At 41.7% G+C, this 22,489-nt stretch overlaps 1 protein-coding gene across 1 annotated transcript in view; it reads right to left on the minus strand.

Annotated features, from left to right (window-relative positions):
• T265_06368 (hypothetical protein) overlaps positions 1–22,489 on the minus strand; it is a gene marked incomplete at both ends in the record, with an annotated part of 140,879 nt that overhangs the window by 56,297 nt on the left and 62,093 nt on the right. Inside the window, one exon of the mRNA XM_009171609.1 lies at positions 11,898–11,973. Within this exon, the coding sequence (XP_009169873.1) occupies positions 11,898–11,973 (76 nt within the window). The remainder of the gene's footprint in view (positions 1–11,897; positions 11,974–22,489) is intronic.

Here is a 22,489-nt window from a genome sequence, read left to right on the forward strand (position 1 = left end):
AGTTCTTTGTTACCATCCGTGCCTTTTTACAAAGTTGGGCAGATTTGTGTGCTGTGGTTTTGGAGTAATGTCTCCACACTCCTCACCAACACACTTGTCCTCATCTAAGAATGGTTTCACGCTCCAAACAGCGTCCACCACAGAATTTTTGACCGCCTAAACTGAATGACTATCCGTTGATTGTAATGGATTAAGTGCTAGCAAAGAGCAGAATACTGGTTCATTTCAAGCAAAATTGCGGTACGTAAGAAACTTTTTGAATGGCCCTTCCGCCTATCTGGATCTCAATCATTGTGGACCTATCCCAAAACACTGCTTCTGAATACGAAATATGCAAACACGAACAAGACCAGTTTTTCCAGTGTATGCAAAACGTGTTCATGAATGCCCGACTGTAACAAGTGCTTTCCATACTACTGAAAAGCCTTCTTGGAACTCCGTTTGTTTACGCACTATGGACTTTGAGACCCAGCCAGTAACTGTGTGCGCGTTGTGTGACAGGTGCGTCAATCGGTTTCATACTCGTTCCATTTCGAAGTGCAACAAAAATCCTTCTAGAACCTAATGCACGGTTGCCCCAATGCCAGCATTTACCAAATTATCCCTGTCACTTTGTGGTAATGTGTCTAAGTAGTGAACGAGCTGCCGCAAAATCAACAGTTACTATAGCTTCTTTATGTCTGAGACACAAGGAACTGCGTCAGAAAATGTTCGCCCCCTCCCGTGAGACAATAGCTCGGAGCAAGTTTCAATCGTGGGATTTACCTGCAAACCAGCTGGATCTGTCGATTAAAATACCCTCAACGAACTGAATGTACTATGCTTCATATTCCTGTTGGCTCTGGATATATGCTGAGCATATACTAATTGTTTCCAGCAGTCTGTCGGACCACGTGAAGTTATGCGCAAAACCTCAAAAGCCAAATCGTTCAAACGGAGGTTTATCTACGAGCGCGGTACTATAAATACAGTGATAAAATAATAAAGTATTACAAACCTCGAATCGTGGCACTACACTGGCTTCTATACACCGGTTTAGGAACTACGAAGGTCCATACCGACCCAAAGCCACGTGTTTGCAAGATAGCGAAACCATTTATTGAGAACCGCAAACTTAAAGCACATGGTGCAGGGGAAAAATCTAGCCACATTTTTGGTCATTCTTATACAAAAAGCCAAAAGAATAAATGCACGAAAGTAAATATACTGCTGGATCAGAAGAAAACGGTCAAGGGTAGATTTGACAACTGAAGAGGAAATACCAAAAACGAAGGAGACAGAACTAATAAAAAAGGAAAGGTTGTAACATTTCATTGTCTGGACATATCTGAAATCACCATTGCTTCTCCGATCACTGGCACCAAACAGGCAGGAGTGAGCAGCGGGAACAACCTTCGCACTTCCGTGTTCCAGATGGTCGTTTCCAACTCCTGAAAGTGGTGGATCACCCGCTATCGAGATGAGGAATCGCAGTGATGAGAAGCGCCAAGTGGCGTATTTATTTCAGCCGGTTTGTTCAGATGGAAATCAAACGGGTGGGCCTCCATCCAGCTAGCTAAACAAAACTTATTGTGAACAGGGTCCATACTAGTTTCATACAGGCCTTATCGGTCACATCGGAACATGTTTAAGCTTAATTCTATGTTGTTGTCAGGTCTAATTGGGTCACGGTTTAGCTTACTGGATGTCAGATCCTATGACTTGACTACTCAACTGTATGGTTGGGGTCAGGGTACGATGTTGAGGCCAGTTTCATGAGTTCACACATCAATCAGACTGGCCACGCTGGTCGTGAAAAGCACATCAGTTTGTTCACACTGATGGTCACTCTGGCTTGCCTATGCATTTTCTCTACTGCTTGTTGCATGAAAAGCTTTTTGTTTTGCTCCTAGACAAAAGCCATATTGTGATGGCTATATTGAATAATATCGAACCTTTGAAACTCGTCAGTGAGGCCGAACTAAGGGTGTTTTTGGCATGATACTACCATTTGTGCCTGTGCCTGGAGATGCAGCACACCAATTATATACTTGCTACTGTGTGCATAATTTTTTCCATCCGTTTCCACCTTTGAACTTCCAGCTCGCTTGCTACCCGAAATCCTGCATTTTCGTCAACAATTCGTTTCACGTAAAGCATATTTCCCAAAATCTCACATTTGTTTGCGTGCCAAACTGTTTTGCACTCCAGATTCGTCCCAAACGCATGTGAATTCTCTGCCAATGAAATAATTATTATAACTTGAGTGTTGTACAGTCCCGACTCACTCTCTTTTTCGTAATGTCGGAATACAGTTTGTAGATGTATCTCAATACACATCTGGTTGCTAGAAAATCTTCCGCACATCATTTCCCTTGTCACCCTTCTAAGTGCACATCACATAAGTGCACTCATCTGTATCATAGTGTGATCTTAATCGGAGACTCACCTGAAACCCAGATGAACCTCCCGTTCATTGGACGTGCTGCAAAAAGTGCGCTCAAAAGCGGCACATTCAATTGCCACCGTAAGTAAAACAACACGTATATTGATTTCCGACAAACACCTGTGTTCTCCGCTTAAGATAGTTCAGTGGATGAGGTGCTACCTCACTCTCCAGATGGTTCCTGGTCTGAACACAGCCTCATAATCAAGCGTTGGGCGATTTGGCTCTCTTGCTTTCTTGTGGATAGCGAGGCAACTAGACAGCGAAAAATTTTTACAGTTACTAACCCTCAGAACAGCAATCGACAGGTTTGTTGATTTTAGCTCTCCGGAACTCTTATTTTCTGGACGGCCAGTTAATTTTCTGCCGGTACCATGGTGTTTGTCGCCGCATCCTGGCTGCCAATGCAGCCAACTGGAAGTAGCAGATCGTGCGGGTGCCTCACTTAGTTGGGATTTCCGGATGTACATACCTCTGCACGCTTGCAATAAAAGCGGCTCACCGTTTGCCTCCAACTCGGATATTCAGTGTACATTACGTGGCCGTATATATTATTGACTCGCGATCTCGCGCTTCCCTAGATTAAGCGGTGTGTTTGATTGTGTCGGTCTGTCAAAGCCCAAAAGAATATTCTCTAGAAGTTTATGCGAATAATCCGGTAGCTGTATTTTCGTACTTCTTGGCAAGTGAATTTGCATGGCTTTTTCTTCAACGTGTGCTACTTGGGGATAATCTGTAGACCGCATTCTGTATTCTTGCTTAACATTGTGGTCAATGATTTATTGATGTGGACGCCAAAAGTTCTACAGAGCAACATGTGTTCAAATTGTTATTGCCGAGAATCTTTTCTCTCTGGACTATGGTTGTGAGAGAGTCCTTACGTCTGAAGATATACGTGGAGCACAACTGAATATGAATGAACCGAGTGACATCATCGCCCTCGTTCGGAATGCGTCGTGTTCCTTCAACGTTCAGAGTTATGCTCCGAAAATTTCAGTCACAAAACCAAACCCTTCGAACTCAACAAGAACCACCGAAATTTGTGAAGATTTTTTTCATACGACGGAACTTTACCGGCCTTAGTGAAGAGCGTCTGGTGAATTCAGTACACGCATTCTATCCGCTCGAGCACAGTTCGCCAATTAGCCCACTTGTGGCCTCAGAAGTGCACATCATTGAGTCTCAAGTTTTGCGAGTCCAATACTAGAATTTTAACGTTGGATTCTTATGATGAGTCATTTGTATACTGTGTTTATTTGGTAGTCCGCGTCACGCCCATTGAAAAGTGAGGTTTTACGAGTTTTGTTGATTGGCAACATAGCATTCTTTATAATTTGATTGGAGGCCCATGGGTAACCAGAAAACTTCATACAGACGCGTGCGGTCAGAAAACGGGTATCGAGGATTTACTAACAAGTTGCATATGAGAGGTGTGCTTCTCTCTATTGGTCTGTAACGTTTCAGTTCGTGTTTTCCAATAACTGAAGCCACACTGAAGACCTCATTACTATTCTTCCTCTTCCTCTTCTTTGAAATGCCCGATTTCAAAACCAGGGTAATCATTAGATTATTTTGTGACCCCGTCTAAGTGTATTTTTTCGTGTGCGGTCATTCCGGCAACCACTCTATTTTCGTGGCATGTCGTCATAAGTGTTTGAAATTCTGGATACTATTGAAGCTTCTTCAATCGCCCGAACTGCTATCTTTTTTTGTGTGTTCACATCTCACTCTGGCAGTGGCGGTGCACAAAATGAAGCACAGTCTAACTGTTGTGTATGTATCACTTATCCTGGCATCAGTTATACTGGTAGCAGGTTTTACGATTCTTTGCGCAGTGGTTTCTTAATGACTGGCCTTTGGAAATGTCAGGTCAGACGAATGGATGTCAACTAATGGATGACAGCTGTGTTGCATTTCTGATACCAGTATAAAAGCAGCGGAAATTGTGTATTTTGTTGGATTTTCAGCGTCACAATGCGCAGCATGTGGTTTTGTATTCTGTTGATGTCTCTCGTTGCCGGTGAGTCCCACCTCTATTCGTTTTATCTGCCTTGGTTTTTCTATATACATTGTTTTGTATAAGGCGTGCACGTCGTAGTAAATGCCCGTCACGATGTGTTAAAACAGACTGGGAATCGTAGGGTGGTAATTGAAATTTTCGGGCCTTGGTGGGTACTTCAACATTAAGAAAGTCCAACCAAAAATATGCTCCGGTTTCCAGGCTAAACGTATTTTTGGCAGAAACTAGAGGACTGTGTCTAGCTGATGAATCTTAAGAGCGGCAAAATCGGTCACAATCTCCCAACTAATGCACCTTACCATTGTGAGTGGTGCGTTTACTTCAGGCAATCCATATGGTTTGATCAGAGGCACCAACGCATAGGGTGAAAAAACCGACCGGTTCCAATGGGTACACTGATGGCTTGCAATTTCCAGGACAAAGGTATGGAGGTCGAATTTCACTGGACCTGAGATTTGAAAAAATTACAAGAGACTCACACGGAAGCAGCCGTACAAATGGGCTGCAGGACGACAAACAGACAGTCGCAGAGACCGCGTATTAATTTCGCAGCCGTTGCCGATTCGGAAGAACGTTAGTGGAAAATAGGCAAATGTATTACCGAGTGTCAATAACAGTAGGCAGTGTGTGCAGCCTGAGTTCACTATATTTTCTTACATGATACCGGATAGACTTCACAGGCGGGCTTTTAGTAAATTGCCCCATGACCATATCTGCGCATATTAAGACGGGTGTATAGGAAGCTATCCTTTATGGGCACCAAAATAACCTCACTCCAACTGAAGCAAGCAACGAGGCCACGAAGCTGGTCACATTAACACGGGATGTGTTCTCAAAAGTTATATCTGGGGAAACCGTTCGTGTATATCATGGGTATTACTTAACGTATTGTATACACTTACGGAGAGGTAACCCGGTTAAGCAGTATACCGACTTGATTCAAGACATCATTTTATCTGCAACGTTCGAATCACGAGTGGAGCAGTTCTAAAGAATGTGAAAAGGTATACGTATTATGAGATATAACATAAGGCAACATGTTGAGACTGGGGTTCTTTGTTGAGAATATGACCTATTTTGCGTGTATTTTGCAGTGACGACGTGTATGCTGTTTACGGTACTCAAAGAACTTTCACTCATCTGTCACAGGAATTCACATTTCAAAAAATGACTACATTCAATAAGGATGTCATGTTAGTGAACCAAATAGGCACTGAAATGCCGAGGGCCACCATATACCTTCATCATTCTTCCTGGCAATCGTTAATGGAATGCAGCTGACCAGGATTTAGCAGAAAAACTCGAAACTGCAACCCATCAGCGGCTGAACGGCACTGCGATTGGAACGAATAAAGCACACGCGTCACACTAGTTGGTCAAGTGATATTTGTTGAAAACACATGTCAGCTAGTTGAAACATGCACCTACAATTGAGACATTACTAGCTGGTTTTACTTAGACTCAATATTGTCCCATCTGGTAGAAATCAGTGGAGATACTCGGCTCATTGTATTCAACAGCAAAAGCGCTATCTGCAACTGACGCTCGATCCGGAAAATAGATTAATTAATCGTTAAAAGAAGCCGAATTCTCACTAACACGTTGATGAGGCGTCGAAGTTAAGGGTGAGTTTATCTGGTTTGGAAGCGGCTAACCGTTTTTTAAATGCAGAAGCGAACACAGATCCCGAAAAGCATTGATCTTGTGAATTTGAAAGTTTTTTGGTTGCTATTAACTGATGATAGTTGCAGCCTTCTTACTGCTGAATGTTGTGCTGTCATAGAGAAGTCAGATATGTTCCAACAGCCTGAGTCTTTCATTTTGTTTTACGGCTGCAGTTTGCCATGTTTAACGTTTTGTTGACTTCACCTCCGACTTACAAATTGCAAATCGCAAATTATGGCGCGATTGTGTAGCGGCGTTTATCGAATATTCTCGCATTGATGTAGAGTTCTTGTAAGTTCTGTAAAAGGCAGAATTATACCTACAGATACATCCGACAAAACGATTTTCGGCCACTTTGCAAGCAAGGTCTAACGCTGATTTTTCCAACGTCCGGCAGTGTACAGTGCGATTCTCGCATTGATGTAGAGTTCTTGTAAGTTCTGTAAAAGGCAGAATTATACCTACAGATACATCCGACAAAACGATTTTCGGCCACTTTGCAAGCAAGGTCTAACGCTGATTTTTCCAACGTCCGGCAGTGTACAAACAGTGCGATTCGCTATCTTAAAGTACCTACTGTCCACACGCCATGACGCGGCTCCTCGAATAATCAAGGGTCCCGTTTTGATTGACTAGAAGTTTGCTTCTCAATTTGATGCACATATTTGCCGTAACCACTTTGTCTGTACATATCCTAGCTGCTCCAATGCAGAAACAAAGTAAGAAGTTTTAACTGTCAGTAGTAATATTCATCATTTTCATGAAGTTATGAATGTGTTTACATGTTCACTAAGAGCAGCATGAATGCTAACTTTATCAAAGTCTAGGCATATGTCATTGGTTGAGGTACATGTGGTTTAAGATACGGTGCGTACAGGACGGGAATCCAAGTTTGTACATAACTGATTCGGTAACTGTTAGGCCATGAGCGGCTGAGTGACAGTGTGGTTGAGCGGTGTGATTAACTTGCAGTCGGATGGAATATAGTGCAACCGTTACACCGTTTGCTCAGCTGGTATCTAACAAACACGGATGAACGGGTCAGATTTCTTCAGATTTAATAACATTGTCCTCTCTGTGAGAACGCAATGAACGTATCAGGTAAATTTTAAACAACAGCTGCAGTGCTCCATCCATAACAGGCTGGATTTATAAAACTACTTTTTTCCTGTTCTATGAACACCCTGATGAGCACTGCCGGCTGAGGTTTGAAAGCCAACACTTTTTTCCTGTTCTATGAACACCCTGATGTGCACTGCCGGTTGAGGTTTGCTGCGCTGACAAAATCTTGGTAGGCGGAATTCTGATTGTCCTGACAAATATATTGGTTTTGTAGCTACTTGGTCCCCCCACTAATCAAGCGAGTACTACTGTAAACGAAATTATTGGAACGGTTGTTGAGCCATTCAATACAACACCGTACAGAACGGGCTTAATCTGTATTGATTTGATGTAAAACACTGATGCGTCTTAAGGTAGTTATCTGTCAGCATTTTAGAATGTAAAACGTTCTCAATGTACCGTGTAGTTTTTCGACCGCCGGGCAGTTAGCGGATGATCTATTCCCATGGCCCGATAATTGGCTTGCAAGTGGTCCGTTACAATGCAAAAAAGTTAATATCTATGCTCCGCTAATGCGCCAACTCGCGACTCGTAAACAGCCAAACGCAACTTTGTCCATCAGATTTTCCACGTGTGGTATACTTTAGAGTGAGCTAATGTGCAATATTATAGGATACAAAAGAATTCAATCGATAATCTGGAATTTGGGAAACGCTGTATATCACATCAAATATAAGGATCCTGTAGCATCTTGCCACGTTAAACTTTTGAATTACATTTACCTTGACAACGTCCATATATCTACATTTTTTTCATACGATCCGCTCATGTGGAGAACTGTTTTGTCGAGGAAAATTTCAGTTGACAAATTCTTTTGCGCTGCATGAATCAGTGGTATCATTAACGGTGATTTAATATGCGCAATGCTTACCAAAGAGGTACTACTCCAATTCAATTGTTATCTGTGTGTAGTCGGAAATATCTACCACCTTGTGTAGTCTTTTTGATATACTGGCGCTAGTTCTGCCATCGCGTCTTAAGTAGATCAAATACACAGTGCCAATAAATTTATCATAATAAACGCTGTACCAGCGTTGTTCCTTTCGAGGAATACACAATTTCTCAAGAACATGCGTGCCGGGATAGTCTCTTTGGATATCTATGCAAGTTGTTTCAGGGAAAGAAAGTTCATTTATCTAGGCGGACAGCAAGTGATCTAACTGGTGCTTATCCGTCAACGCGTGTGTATCTATTCTATTCGCGCTGACTGAGGAAACCGGTCATCCAGTGGATGAATGCTGATGAGGATGTGAGATAGAATAAATGTGGTTGAAATGCAGAGGCACGCCAGCTTCATAGATGTTTTCTCCAGAGTAATTTTGCGTTCTAAGTTTGGCACTCACAGACGATAAAAGTAGCTTAAATACCGTTTGCTCCTGGACACAGTCTCAGCAGTTTAACTGTTACAAAGAAGCTAAATATCACCAATGGTCTAAGTCCTTTGGCTTTTCGTACTGTTTCAGTGTTGTATCATCAACCTTGTGTTGTCCTCATGCTTCGTTTACTGTTTTCAAATTATGGCATGGTTTGCGGCACTATTGCCCATCCGTTTCTGGTATGACGTGGAGGCTTTGAGACATCGAACAAGACAGCATTTTACAGCCGATGACAAAACGCTTGTTTTCTTCTACAGTCCTACAGCGTACAAACAGTGCGGTTTTCCAACTAACAAATGCTATTATCAAGAGTAGATTACCCGGTCGCTTCAAATATTTGGGTTTCTTTTACTTTTCACCAAAGCTGTCAGGCCAGTCTGAGGCATTTATCTGACGTCATCCTGTTCTCTCTGCATACTACAGATAAGCCACCCTCGAGTCCATGTAAGCCGTTTTCCATTACCAGCAGTCTTGTAGCTACAACAGTCATATGGGCCTGAGAAATGCGCCTTAACATGTCCAGTAGGAGCTAGACGAATGCAAGTCTTATCAGTTTGTTGGATTGAAATATCGGTTGAGGAATATGTGAATTAAAATGCCGGCATTTAGGCTGGAAATCCAAAATTCTAGAAATCAATCACAAACAATTTGTTCAAAATATTTAAGGCCTTTGAGATTCCGCAAAGTGTGGAGCCCAAAAATTCCCTGAAAGTACTTGCCGGGGTTTCGTCCTGCATGTGAAGTTGGTCTATGTTAAACAGCCATAAAAAGGAGAGAAGCTAATTCATCCAAGAGAGCAACCAGCAACGATGGAATTTCAGGATGGAAAACTAGAGAAAACAATTTCGCACGCTCAGGAACAGTAAACGAGACGCTACCGGCTGATCTAAGATAGATTATCAACAGTCTTTGAGACACGCAAACAAACACGAACGAGCGAAACCCATGCTTAAAAAATACGATCTATACTGGATAGTAAACCATAGCCTTGCTAATCATGCGATGACTTCCAAATGGAAGCCTTCAGCAACCAGAGTACTCTGTTCGCATTGGTATGACCAGCGTGTTAAGTTGTAGGAAATACTAAACTGTTAGATTTGGCTTGCAAGAAGATACCATAGTTTGGATTCTGAGAAATGCGAACACCCATATATTTGCGTTTCACACGATGACCAGATTCAGAACACGAGGGATTATTCACGTTTATATAAGTAATGTCACAAAGTTTTTTATTTTGTTATATGTAGGCCTGTTGTTCATGCAACCCCCTAGCGCCTTTCTAAACAAATTTGTCTCTACGGTAAAACAGTCACGTTCACCAATTTCCTTCACGTCACTAGTCCTTGGATTGAACATCTCAGACTGTCTTTTTTTATTGCGCGCAGCGAGGTCATCAGCTAGTAATTACTGACGCTGATTCCACTTACCTACATCCTACTGACGTGTGCTGCATTCAGCATAGTTCGGCTCTTATAAGGTTTGTTCGAATGGGTTTACTCGCGAGACGTGACAAATTTTCCGCAGGCATATTCTGAACCGAAATAAAAGTAGACTGAAGCACACTTGTATATTTGTATTTGAAAGATTAAAAGAAACAACATTTCGCCTTTCGATGTTCCAATTAGATGATCGACTTAAGACAAATATTGACGGTAAGTAGTTGTACAGAGGGTCCTTGCTGTTAAGTTTTGTGTATAAATTACATCACATTGATAACCATCTAAACGTCCACAAGAATTTAACTAGAAGACATTTCAGAATTCTGAGCACATAAATCCTACTCTAGACCCTGAGACAACCGAACGGACACTAAGGAATTGAACGTCTGGAGATATCTAACCGAGAAACGTAATAAGATCCATTTAGGTCTTGAAGGCTGAACACACGAGAATGTGGTCTAGAACTCCCAGTAACCCAAAACACTTCTCATTTTGATAGAAAAATAAAGTCAACAGAACCCCGTTTCTTGCCTACCAGATCAGTAACAAGAGGGTGAAACTGGTAATCAACTTCCAAAGTTTTAATAAAGCGGCACGTTGTATGTTTCCTCCAGATGATCTTTCGCAACATCTCGAATATCGCCCACGTATAGCACAATCAGCTGAAGAATGCCTCAACCAAAAAATTCACCTGTAATTCATTTGAACCCACATGAAAACACCAAGCCACTTCGCAAACGAATGCAATCGGCAGAAGGTGTGTTTGGTGTGCGCTAGCGACCCTCATAAGAAAGCGCGATGGGCAGTTGGATGCCGGAAAGCTTGCGGCTGGTTATGGTTAGTGTGGTTTTACGGAACATTGGGTTGTTCAAATCAGCAAACCAATTCTGCCTATAAAGTGGTTTTGCAAACAATGCTTTCAAGCGGTTGGCACTCCCATATTTTACAACGAACGGCTTACTGATCAATTCTGGAGGATAAATTATTATGTAGTTTGACTCTATGCATTTTGTCGTGGACACCATGACGAAAATATAACACTGAGCGGAGATAAATTAACAGCGAGTGTGTTGGAGATCTACCTGTTGGAAGCATGTACATAAGGTTTTTCCTCGCGCAGCATACTTCGAAACGTCGCCGGGGATCTAAGGATTCGGATGAATTCCTGAGCTTCTAATTCATAAAAGTGATTTGACTTTCTAAACTTCCGTGTTATTGCAGACTCGAAAAGTTCACGTGTGCATGCCCAATCTAATGAATTTCTGGAAATAATTCATCAAAAATCACGTGGTGCGATCCATTTTGGATCGAGTTTTCTCCTTAGAAACAAGTTTTTGTGTATCAGAAAGTGTCGTATAATTCGGGTTTGATTAAAACACCACAATCGTTTGAACCGCTTCCACAGAGGTGGAATACGTTATACATTTTTCAACACCTTCCAGTAATATGTGAGCAGTTTTCTACAGGAGTGTATACTTTCGTAGAAGCACTGGAAATGGCGCGGCCTATGCAAAGCACACTCAGTTTACAGATACCAGAGAAGATGGATATGGTTAGGATATAACTGAGGCCATTATTGTTAGCAACCGTACCTATAAATGACGCATTTCGGAAAAGTAACAGAATCTTGAATGGAGGGCCACATACATAAACCTGAAGGGATATATCTGCGAACAAGCAATGTGTATACATAGTTTCGTGTAAAGAATTAAGGAAGGTGCACAATTCTCCAAGGTCACTTTGACTAAATAGGAAGAAAACAGATGAACTCTTTCTCCGGCATTCAGTTAAACATTATTTCATTTTTATTTCCCTACAAAAAACGAACCGACTATGAGGCATGTGCTTACATTGGCGGCATAAAAGGCAACATTCAACAGAAGTTCAGGAGGCGCAGCTATGTATTGGACTCGAAGCTTACTGCTACTGGAAAAATAGTGGGTTGATAAACTAACTTATAACAAATAGGCCTTTACGTGTGCCTACTCTTATGTCTGACAAAAGCCCATAAATATTCCTGTCGCGTAGTAACTAACCGTCAGCTTGGTTTCCGATTTGATGTGGTTTGAGCTCGGGATGAAGTTTATTGGAGAAATTTGGAAGTTAACTTCACTGGGGACTAACGGTTATTCGCGAAAAATAAAATGAGGCTACGTCCAAGGAAATGTTTCCCCATGCTGGCAGATTTATTTATTTTGATCACGGAACACGGGTTGGTGCAAAATCACGTGTTGCGTAAGCTTTGTTATCTTTCATTTATGCAGCCATGATAGGTAAGTGGCCTTGAATTCATCGCAAAGTGAAGTGTGCAATTACTATGCTCGATGGAACTTTTGAAGGGAGAAATCGGAGCACACTGATTAGTTGTCATGAAATCATTGGCCGTTTAGTGCCGAACCACTGTTGTGGATGTCGTCATATTAGCATATTTAACCCAAAACACAACAAATACTACATCTGGAGATAACATAGACTGAACGGATTTCAAGATCATGTGTCGCTTAAGGATTAGCAAAATCGGACATCGAATTTCATAAATGTCCAGTTCCCCTTTTTTGGATGTTTTGGACAAGGTTTCTCGTGATGCGTGTAGTGCTTTTAACTTGCCAACACCAGAACACCAAAAGTTTGAACCCTGTTGGAAACTTGAAGATAAAGTATCTTTACATAAAACTCTTCTAAGCCTTCTTTGGTCTCATCTGCAGCAGTTGAAAGGATTTTTAATACGGACAAGATTACTGAAAAATTGCGCAAGAAATATTTTGGCAAGTTAAGGATCGTCAATCGTTTGGTGAAGTACAACCGTTCACGCAATGATTATAAGGTGAACTACGACGTTTTCAGCTGAATAGTAAACATCATTCTGCAGTGACTGGCGGCTCATGAGAGTAGGGGTGTTTTGAGTTATCCAATTTGCTTAGAAGAATTTTGAACGGCACTACAGTCTAATATTCAACCAATGCGCCGATAAGTCGACAGGGTTAAAATTGTCGCACATGCCGTTAAAAAAACTAATCAATGGTAGCTCCTGATTATCGTTTAGCACCGATTAATTTCAAGACAAATCTGACATCTCAGTTGCTGGATCCGCATGTTGTCTTCCCGTAAACCTCTATCTTAAAAATTTAAGCGACAGTTTTCACTAAATTTATCTTTGCCGAATTCCCATAATCTTTATCATTAGATCGTGTTAATAATGAGCGGTCGACGTATTAGCACTTTATTTCCACAGTATATTTTTGGCTGAGGTATATTTAATTCCACTACGTTAATATTGTTAATAATGTTTATTCCCAACTTGTGGGTGGCATACCGTCTGGCATGATTATGCATTTACAGTCAGAATAAATCATAACTAGAGGGATTTGCGGGTAGTGGGGATTGCGCCGTAAACAGGACGTCATAAACATTGTGTAATATCCGATAAAATAATGATAATAATAGGAGGTTTATTTCCCAACTTGTAGAAACAATGGGTATGGGGTTTGAGAAGTTCAACGATGAAGCCTGCTGACGTGAACTGAAACTAAAAACCATTGCTAGCCATGGGTGACCTTGGGCGGTTAAGTAAATAGCCAGAGTGATAACAAGCAAAAGTGGAGATGGGTATGGAATAACTCTAGGTGGAAGCAACTGGCGCGTTCTGTGTAGAAAATATGGTTTAACTCAAAACTATCTATATTCAGTGGTGCCACTGTTGTAGGGAAGTCAAGTGCAAAGTGTATGTTGGATGGGGAGACAGTGCTAATGCATTGGGCCAAACGAACACCGTATACGGAATTGAACTTGTGGAAGATGTAAGCCGAAATTGAAGCAGAAAACCATGTTGGTCAAATCCGGATGAAAGTTTCACCGGATTAGAACGAACTCGTCCCAGAGGCGGTTGGGGCCAATTTGATTTTAGCACGATTTCGTCTTAGTCTGCTCACCTAACATTTATTTGATACCGCCGAGGCCACCATGTGAATGTATTTAGACTTGTCCCTTTAGTATCCAGGACAGCATGCTTTGTCGTATGTAGCGTTTTATGCAAACTTACTTTATTTTAGGTCTGTTGATGTTGAAAAACTAGGTCACTTGTGGCTAAAGTTTTGGAGATTCACGTTCTTAGGCATGGCCACTGCGTAACCAATTGAAGCAACAATATTTCGGAATACTCACCAATTTGCAGTAGATAGATTTGGGAAACGTAAAAGCCGAAAACACTGGAACAGCTTTTTACTTTTGACTCAGCGGATGAAATAACGACCACCCATGTTACTTGAGCAATACCACTCCTCTCAGTAACACGCTCGATAATTTGCTTGCGATTTTATGAGGCAAGAAGGGCGTTTTGTTGAGGAACCGCACGATATCGGAGGAAACAAACGATAGCAATAGTTTAAGATCCGTAGTTCGTCTGGACCAATCTTTTAACAATTTAGAGAAAGTGCTTTCAAAGTGCAAGTCCGTTTTGAGAAACAAGACGATACTTGTGAGTTTGTTGTTATCCGTTTATCATTGACCGTTTAATTGCTTCTTGCAGAATTGGGATTAAACTGAAGCCATATATAGCCGACTGTGATAACTCTCCATTTTCATTCCGAGCCGTTTTTTGTAAACATAACTAGCCAAAATTATGCTCAGCCGTGCGGTTTTGTACACTTGCCGAATTGCTCAGTCAATGTGCCAAGAAAGACGGCTAGATTTGTAGTACTCGTTTTTACAGCTTTGGTCAGTGTGTTAGATTTGAAGGTTTGTATTGCGAATCCCTCAGAAATACTCAACAGATGCAAATAGCTTGACTTGAGAAAATTGCTAGCGTACTACAAAACCCGTTGAATGTGAAAAAAACCATGTGACTGTCTTTCCGAAATGAAGGACTAGCCTAGCCCGTCGCAACACGGTCGGTCTCTAATTAGCTTGGAAACTTATCTCACTTAATCAGTCAGACTGATCAAGTAACTAAGTAATTAAACAGCTAATAAATTTATCAACTCTCTTGCCGCCTTAATCACTCAGGTGACCCATTTGGACTTAGAGTCATGCTGAATAAATCTGTGGAGACCCTGCACAAAAATTGCTTTTACTGATAGCTGCAGAGCAAGAGGAATGCCTATTAGTTTAAACCAAAGATTTCTCATCACGTTTCCTCAAAGTATTCCCAACTATTGTAGGTCGTGATAGTCTTACCGGATGCGCATTTTGATGTATTATTAATGCAAACGCTACCATATTTTTCGCGTGCACGCCAGTCCTCTGGCGGGCGCTCAATATTTGATCACTCTGATTGCAAATGCGGTTGTTTGTGAGAAAAAAACAAATATTTGGATCCTCCACCCATTCTCAGCAAAGAAAGGTATGCAATCCAAGATACTGGCAAATAATGAAGTGGATTATGATGTCGTATGGTTTTGTATTTTGTAGTAATAATTTTTGTAACTTGTGTGTAAAATGCAAAGAAATCATTGAATCCATATTTTTCTCATGAGAAGTCCCAGCTAGAGTAGTTTTGAGTGCAAACTCTCTCATTATACGCCCGTCTCAGAGGTTGTCACTCGGTCAGCTAACACAACTGGGGACTCACTTGCGTCATTTTCTCAGTAGGTTGAACGAAAACGTCCGGATGATTACGAAACACTGACATGATATTTAAGTGGCACAGACGTGAAGTTAGGGAATCTTGACCACTAATGGTTTATGGGTTCGGTAGCCTTCAGAAGCTGTCTATCATTCGCACTGTATCCCGGAGTCAATATCTAGGATGATCTGAATCCTAAAACCCGTCCTTCGAAAATCCACCGCGAAAATGTATGAGCAAGCACAAATGGGATAATTAGTTCTCGCAGCCATGATACCCAGTGACCTATGTAAAGTTTCGACATGGCCGTGAAAACCTGATCCTTCCATAACAGGTTATTGCAGGTATCGTCTTCTTACTGAAGCGTCCGTCTGTCCAACCATCGTAACAATAAATGTGGTCAACATCCAAAAGGTGCGAGCAATCAAAAACCAAATCCAACACTCTGTTGGATTGGCCTATAATAATGTCGTCTAAGAAGTGAACGAAAAAAACTTTCACCGAAGGTTCCAACCTTGTAAGTGTGGAAGGAAGGGCAAATATGTCAAACATATTCAACAGCGGGCGACAAGTTCTGCGTGGTGGATTTTCAGTGTACCAGAATGAAATGTTACCAAGCCATCAATAAACATGAGCGTTCTGGGTAAAGTTGTACAATCAGACGAAAATAGCTGTCATTTTCACTATTAGCCATGGCGCATTGTCCATTAGGCTAGTCTGTTTCATGGACTCTCGCCTAGCCGGCACAATGCAAGCCAGAGGACAGTCGGAGCTCCAAACCTCAAAATGTTGATGTCGGGAAAGAAATGTGGCTTTGGATTTAAAATGGTTCATTGCATCTTAATCTATCATTCAAACACCCTGACCAGTCAAACACAATGTGATTATGTTTCATGGTAATGTAAGGAGATATGATCATAGGCAACAGAGGTTTCGTCCAGTCAGTAGGGCCAATCTACCCTGAAGTGCTTGGAAGAACTGAAGGGATTCTCCCTCCATGTTGGGAATCATCAGGAGTTCACGCCTCACGGAACCCGCGGTTACGTAGTCAGTTGCTGAAAACTTAGCCGTTTGGCCAGAAATGGCTGGTACGGGGTGCGATTAAATGTCATCTAGTCTGGACATCGTACCAGTTATCCCTCAACAAGAGAAAATCACATCAGCTGATCAGGTATTTATTGGTTCCTTGAGTGGCCATTCTGAGGACAGAGTTTACCAGTCCGTTGGACATTTTCTTCCCCCGAGCATGCTTATTGTGTGAGTGATGTGGGGCACTTCGATCAACAAGCGAAACGAGACAGTTTTCAAGGGAATTGTCAGCCAACTTGAGGATCTTTTTCGGCTAAATTACTTGCAAGATTAGGCAATAATAACACGCTCGCGGTCACGGCTGAAACGGTAATCTTCCTCTGTTAGTTGATTTGGAAATTGTTTCACATGCAGCAATGAGGCGACGCTTTTGAAACCGCCGTATAGAAAGCATCATTTATGTCCACCACCAAGCGACCGCAAAACAAATACAACCCAACTTGCAGCTGATGACACTTTCCTAGGAGCATTTTTATGCCGTCAAATTGTCGCAATATAACACTGTGCATAGGGACCGTCGTCAAAATTATTGCTTTTCGTATTCTTTCAGAAGAAATGTTTCACTTTGCTACATTTGTTTTGAAGCTTCTTCCTGTATCTGCCCTACTGATTGTTAAATTGTTATTTTCACCATTATTCTGTGTTAAGGAGGTGAAAAAAGCAAGTTCTTTAGGCACCGTGTTCATCGCCTGTAGCACACATGACTAAATGAGAAAAATACTTCGGCCTTTGTGTGTTAATGCCGAATAATTTTTGATTTAACTAAGGTCTGTAACCCAGATCGTATTGGATTAAGTTAATCACATATTTGTGTTTGCTGGCTTGTTGTTAGAGTATTAATATTGTGGTCCTACTTACCTACCAAAAATGTGGCGCTCAGATGGCGTTTTGGAATCACTATCGGAGTTCAAATAAAGTCAAAACCCTTGCATGTCTGTGGAAGCTTTTGAAGCCTTTGAGTCTTCAGGCTTTGCCCGCAGCCCATGCCTGTATTTTTACGTTCTAAACTTCTAAAATTCTATGAAGGATAAACATAATAACCGGAGTTAAGTGTTACTCTAACCGTAACTGAATTGTAACTCCGCGAGGCCTAACGTTTCGATGTTTCAGGTAGAATACCTGCCGGTTAATCAACATCGATGGGCAACTTTATGTGGATAGCTGTTTGTCCGGTAAGCAAAGGATTCTGTCGTGGAGCAATAATTGGCGAGGAATCGGTCTGCAGCACAATCGACTACGAAAGGTCGACTGCCTTCTAAATCTTTCACCGAGAACCTGACAGACGCATCTTTCCAGACCGCACAATGATGAGCCCACGCTTCACGGTGATAGGCAGTTATTCCGACTAGACTGGCTTCCATGAACCGGGCCATGTACTACCAACTCGGAATAGGATTCTGTACATCTAAGTAGATAGAAAACAGTGCGGCTGGTTACAGTTCACGCCGGTTTGCGACACAGAGGACATGTAATGATCTAATCCACGTAGCAATGCTCAATTACGCGAAGCCTGGCAAGGTGAAGGAGCGATTTATTTCCAGGTCAGAACGAGGAACGCCTACCTCATGTAGCTATAATGGCTGTCAGGCAGCAAAAAGCCTTCATGTAGTGCGACAAAAGAATGGAAATCCCGTCATATAGACCCCAGCGTTTGTAGTCCATTGATCAAATTTACCTCGTACGCCATACTCGAATACACTTTCTTGTCATAGATAGAGTAATGGTGCAAACGTACTTTAAATGAACACAACAAACATGGGTGAAGAGGAGAGTTTTCGACAAGAACCATTACTACATATTAATCCCAGAGAAATGGCCTATTTAAGTTGCGTCCTCAGTTGACAGCCCCACAGAGCGTGTTTTTAGTTTAATTTCCCAACTGAAAATGAACCGGAAGGCTACCAACTGGATGTTCAACCGATGTGCACTTCAAACTAGTCAAGTACAATGTATTCAAAGTCTGACATATCTGCCGGGTTGAAATGGATTCGCTAACATTTAAAAATAATAAAGCGATAAGTTATCCCTTTGCAATGCATGCAATGAAATAATTCTAAAACATTTTTTTCATAAAAAAGCAAAAGAGCCGGGGCGGAGCGGTAAGTCTTGTTGTTATATGAGCAGCCAACTTAATACCTAACCGGAAGCTTCGCGCTGATATTCTAACCGTTCTAACCATTCCAGCAACCGTCCACAGATCAATTACATCTGAAGAGTAAATTAACAAAAATGAAGTCCACTGCTATATCATAAACCATGCTGTGAACGTGTAAGTGTTCCAGAAATTTATGGGTTTGTAAGTGTCGTGTTTGATAATCCGAAAAGCCACTGATGCTGATGGCGGTGAAGAAAATCAGTTTTACTCCGGATCATTCCAATCAGTGATGTGATCTAGCCGGTCTACAGTGTCCACAACACAAACGGCTCTTCCGGAATACAGTGGAAAGCAGCTTGCGATTTTCAGATAGGTAGCTCCTGCTAATATTAGCCGGTGCACGGGTGTCATTTACATGCTCAGATTAGGCACTCACATGAATGGTGAATTCAAAAACAGACTAACCTCTGATGACGCAGAGCAATTGTGTAGATTCCAGACTAAACCTTACTTCGGATTCGCAAACGAGATTAGGAACGTAGCTACTATAGTTTACCGAGCGCATTTTATAACCTTTTTTGAAAAAAAAACCGTCAGCACAGCTTACAGGTTCGTTTTATATCGCAGGCTGATAGTTTGCGTCTTTGCACCAGGTACATCGAGAGTCATACTGTTCGTTTGTTTAGCAGTGTATACATGATGTAGTAAGCGTATAAAGGGCTACAGCTCGATGTGTTCAGAAAACAAGTATCTGTCAGTTTTTTTGTAGAACACCTCAGTCAGGGCCGTTAATCCGGCCGACTGCGTCGCAGAAATTTTCGGGGCCCACTTATGTGATGCTTTAAATCGGTCCAAGTTTCAAACCAATTATTATTATTTAAACCAATTATTCAACCAGTTATTCACCAGCGTCACTACATAGTCAAACAAATAAGTTCAGCTATGGGATACAGTACCGTCATTAAAGATACTTGCGTAATGTTGTACTTTAGTTGGTGTGTCATACGGCGGATGAACGCCCATAATAATAATATATATATCACCCCGCGTTTCAATTCAGGTGTCATCAAAACGCTGGGTAAGTAAATACTAAATTGTAGTTGCAAAAGAAAACAAAATGCTCAAAAAATAGCGGCACTCAGGAAGTGTAATGATTCCATGGCGAAGCGCCAAGGAACAACATGCCCATATCCTACTTATTTTTGTCCAGGGAGAGTTGAACTCGTGACATACCGGCTATCCGCCGAAGATCACAGTGTGCCGGATTAACTGGTCAGCAGTACGGTTACCACGCATTTGAACGTGATGAGAGAAATGTGTGGGCTTCAGCCAAAACCCGGTGGCTAAAGGTTTGAATTGCCCTGAAAGACATAAAATAGGCACCATCGATGACTGAAACATGAATAAAAGATGTGCTTCTATGATTTTTAGATAAAGTAACTTAGTGAACAAGTGTATCACGCTTGGCACAAAAATAAAAAACGATAGACGCTTGGTTATACCGCTTCGTTATACATGCCCTCGCCAATCTACATAAATCCGATGTCGGAGGGCTCCCACCTTGTCATCATCAATGTTTAGGAATTTACTTTCTTTAAATTTTGTTGGTAAAGCTTGCTTTCGTAAGTTAAATATACTTTAACATGCTGCTTAACATTTGCACACAACGTGGTGTAACCAAAACCTGTTTCAATTTGTTTGGAAACCGACTAATTTAACGACCTACGCCGTACAAGCAGTCATTGCGATCAAAGTTATCGCACATAACGACGGGTCTCTTGAGAAGTGTGGATTGCAACCGGTTTCGAAAATTACACGTTTCTGATTGGATGAAAGCTTTCAATTTGTGCGCCATGATATTTTGTTATATGGCTACCTGAAACTGCTGGCTGGAGTAAAAGTCTGTTTCTGGAACACTGGATTTACTCAGCTGCTGTGCCGGGCACTTCTATGAAGCCCATTAAAGCTTGGCATGCAGCTGTCTTGGGTCTTTTGCAGGGTGGCCTAGTACGGCGCATGTTCCTTGCCCGGTTGAATGAGGCATTCAGTAATCTGTGCGTATACGAGATAAACAGTTTCGACCTAGCATGCCAAGCCGAAACTCAAAAACCCTGGCGTTTCGTAACTCAACAAGCAAGAAAACTATATCCTTAGCACGAATGTGACCAACCCCATGTTTACCCAGAGATCTGAAATTGTGACTACGTGCCCGACACCTGATGCCACACTCTCTGTATATAAGCTGAGAAATCGCTGACCTCCCAAGTTGAGAAAAATGCAGATGGCGCCAGAAAACCTTGAAATCCGAAGACGGTAATTGTGTTCTAAAATCTTCTGGTTTGTGAAATGAAATCCCAACAAGATTGCAACAGAATTACGAGATTATGTTCCACGCTAAATTAGCGCAGCATGTTGACCCCACTGACATTGCGGATTAGAGCACTTGGCTTCCGCCTAAAAAGTTACACCTTGGCTCTATTGTCTTTAGCTGTCGTGTGCCCTCAACACTACCCAAAATATGCATTAATAAATGTAGCACTTTACACACAATGGAGTCTTCCGGCCCAAATGGTAGAAAAAGCGGAAACTATCGAGTTTCATTGATTCGATTAGGAGTTTTAAGTTACCTTATGCGAATGAAAACATTTTACTGAGTGGCAAATCTAAGATTTCCATATGCCTGCACCTAATTTGGTACAGATAAAGTTTTTCGCTCAGAGACACCATTCCGGCGCCACATTGGAGACCAATGAAAGAAAAGGGTAATTGTAACCGAGAGCAGAAACCAGTGATGAATTTCCTACCCGCCGATTGTGTTTCTTAGAAGATTTGCTTGATTTTTGTGGCGAAATTTGACAATTTAAACTTTTCGTATAGGAAAACAGTTTGTAATACGATTTACCGCGTCAACTTAATAAATTTATCCGCTTGCAGTGGCAGAAGCCATAGTTGGTAGGTTCTTTTCTGGTGAAAACCACTGTAAACATTGAAAAATTGAATGTGTTCTGGGGAGATTTTCCGGGTGTGCAAGCTTAGTTCAATAAATATCCTCCCGAAATCTACATTTAGGCGCGCAATTTTGTCAAACTCTCAGATAAAGCAAGGAATGTTTTAGGAAAATATGAAACCCACGGAGAAATTTACGTTACATGCACAGCAGCTTTTCTCACCAAAATGTTCTCAGAGAACCACGTGTCAAAACCGGAATGAAACAGTGTTCCGAGTTATGTGATAGGCTGTCTACATGTATAACAACTGGTTTTTGCGACCAAAAACTTGTAGGCTTGAAGAGATTTTGTTTAACCACGACCGACCAATCGAAAATCGGATACTGCTGCCAATACGCAACAGGTACATTTATTTTCAGAAACGAACAATCTCCGGATGTGTAAGTGACGGACGTCCTTGAAAAGAAGCCACAGGTGTTCCAGCTCTGTTGTTTCTAAACGACAGAAGGGAGCCTCCCGGCGAGAATGACAAGTACAATGGTTGAACTGCGCAACTCTAGACAAACGGTTAAACAGCTGTATGCTAAGGAATCATGCCTGACGCTGCAATCGTTTAACGAAACAAGTGTATCAGCATGTTGTTTTCGGCCCACGTCTTTGGGATTTATAAGCTATGCTGTTCACATATGTGTGATCTTATGATAACCTTCATCTTACGTGGCCACCACTATGCATCAATTGGGCATTAGT

This window comes from Opisthorchis viverrini (genome assembly GCF_000715545.1).
Source record: "Opisthorchis viverrini unplaced genomic scaffold opera_v5_126, whole genome shotgun sequence".
NCBI lineage: Eukaryota > Metazoa > Platyhelminthes > Trematoda > Opisthorchiida > Opisthorchiidae > Opisthorchis > Opisthorchis viverrini.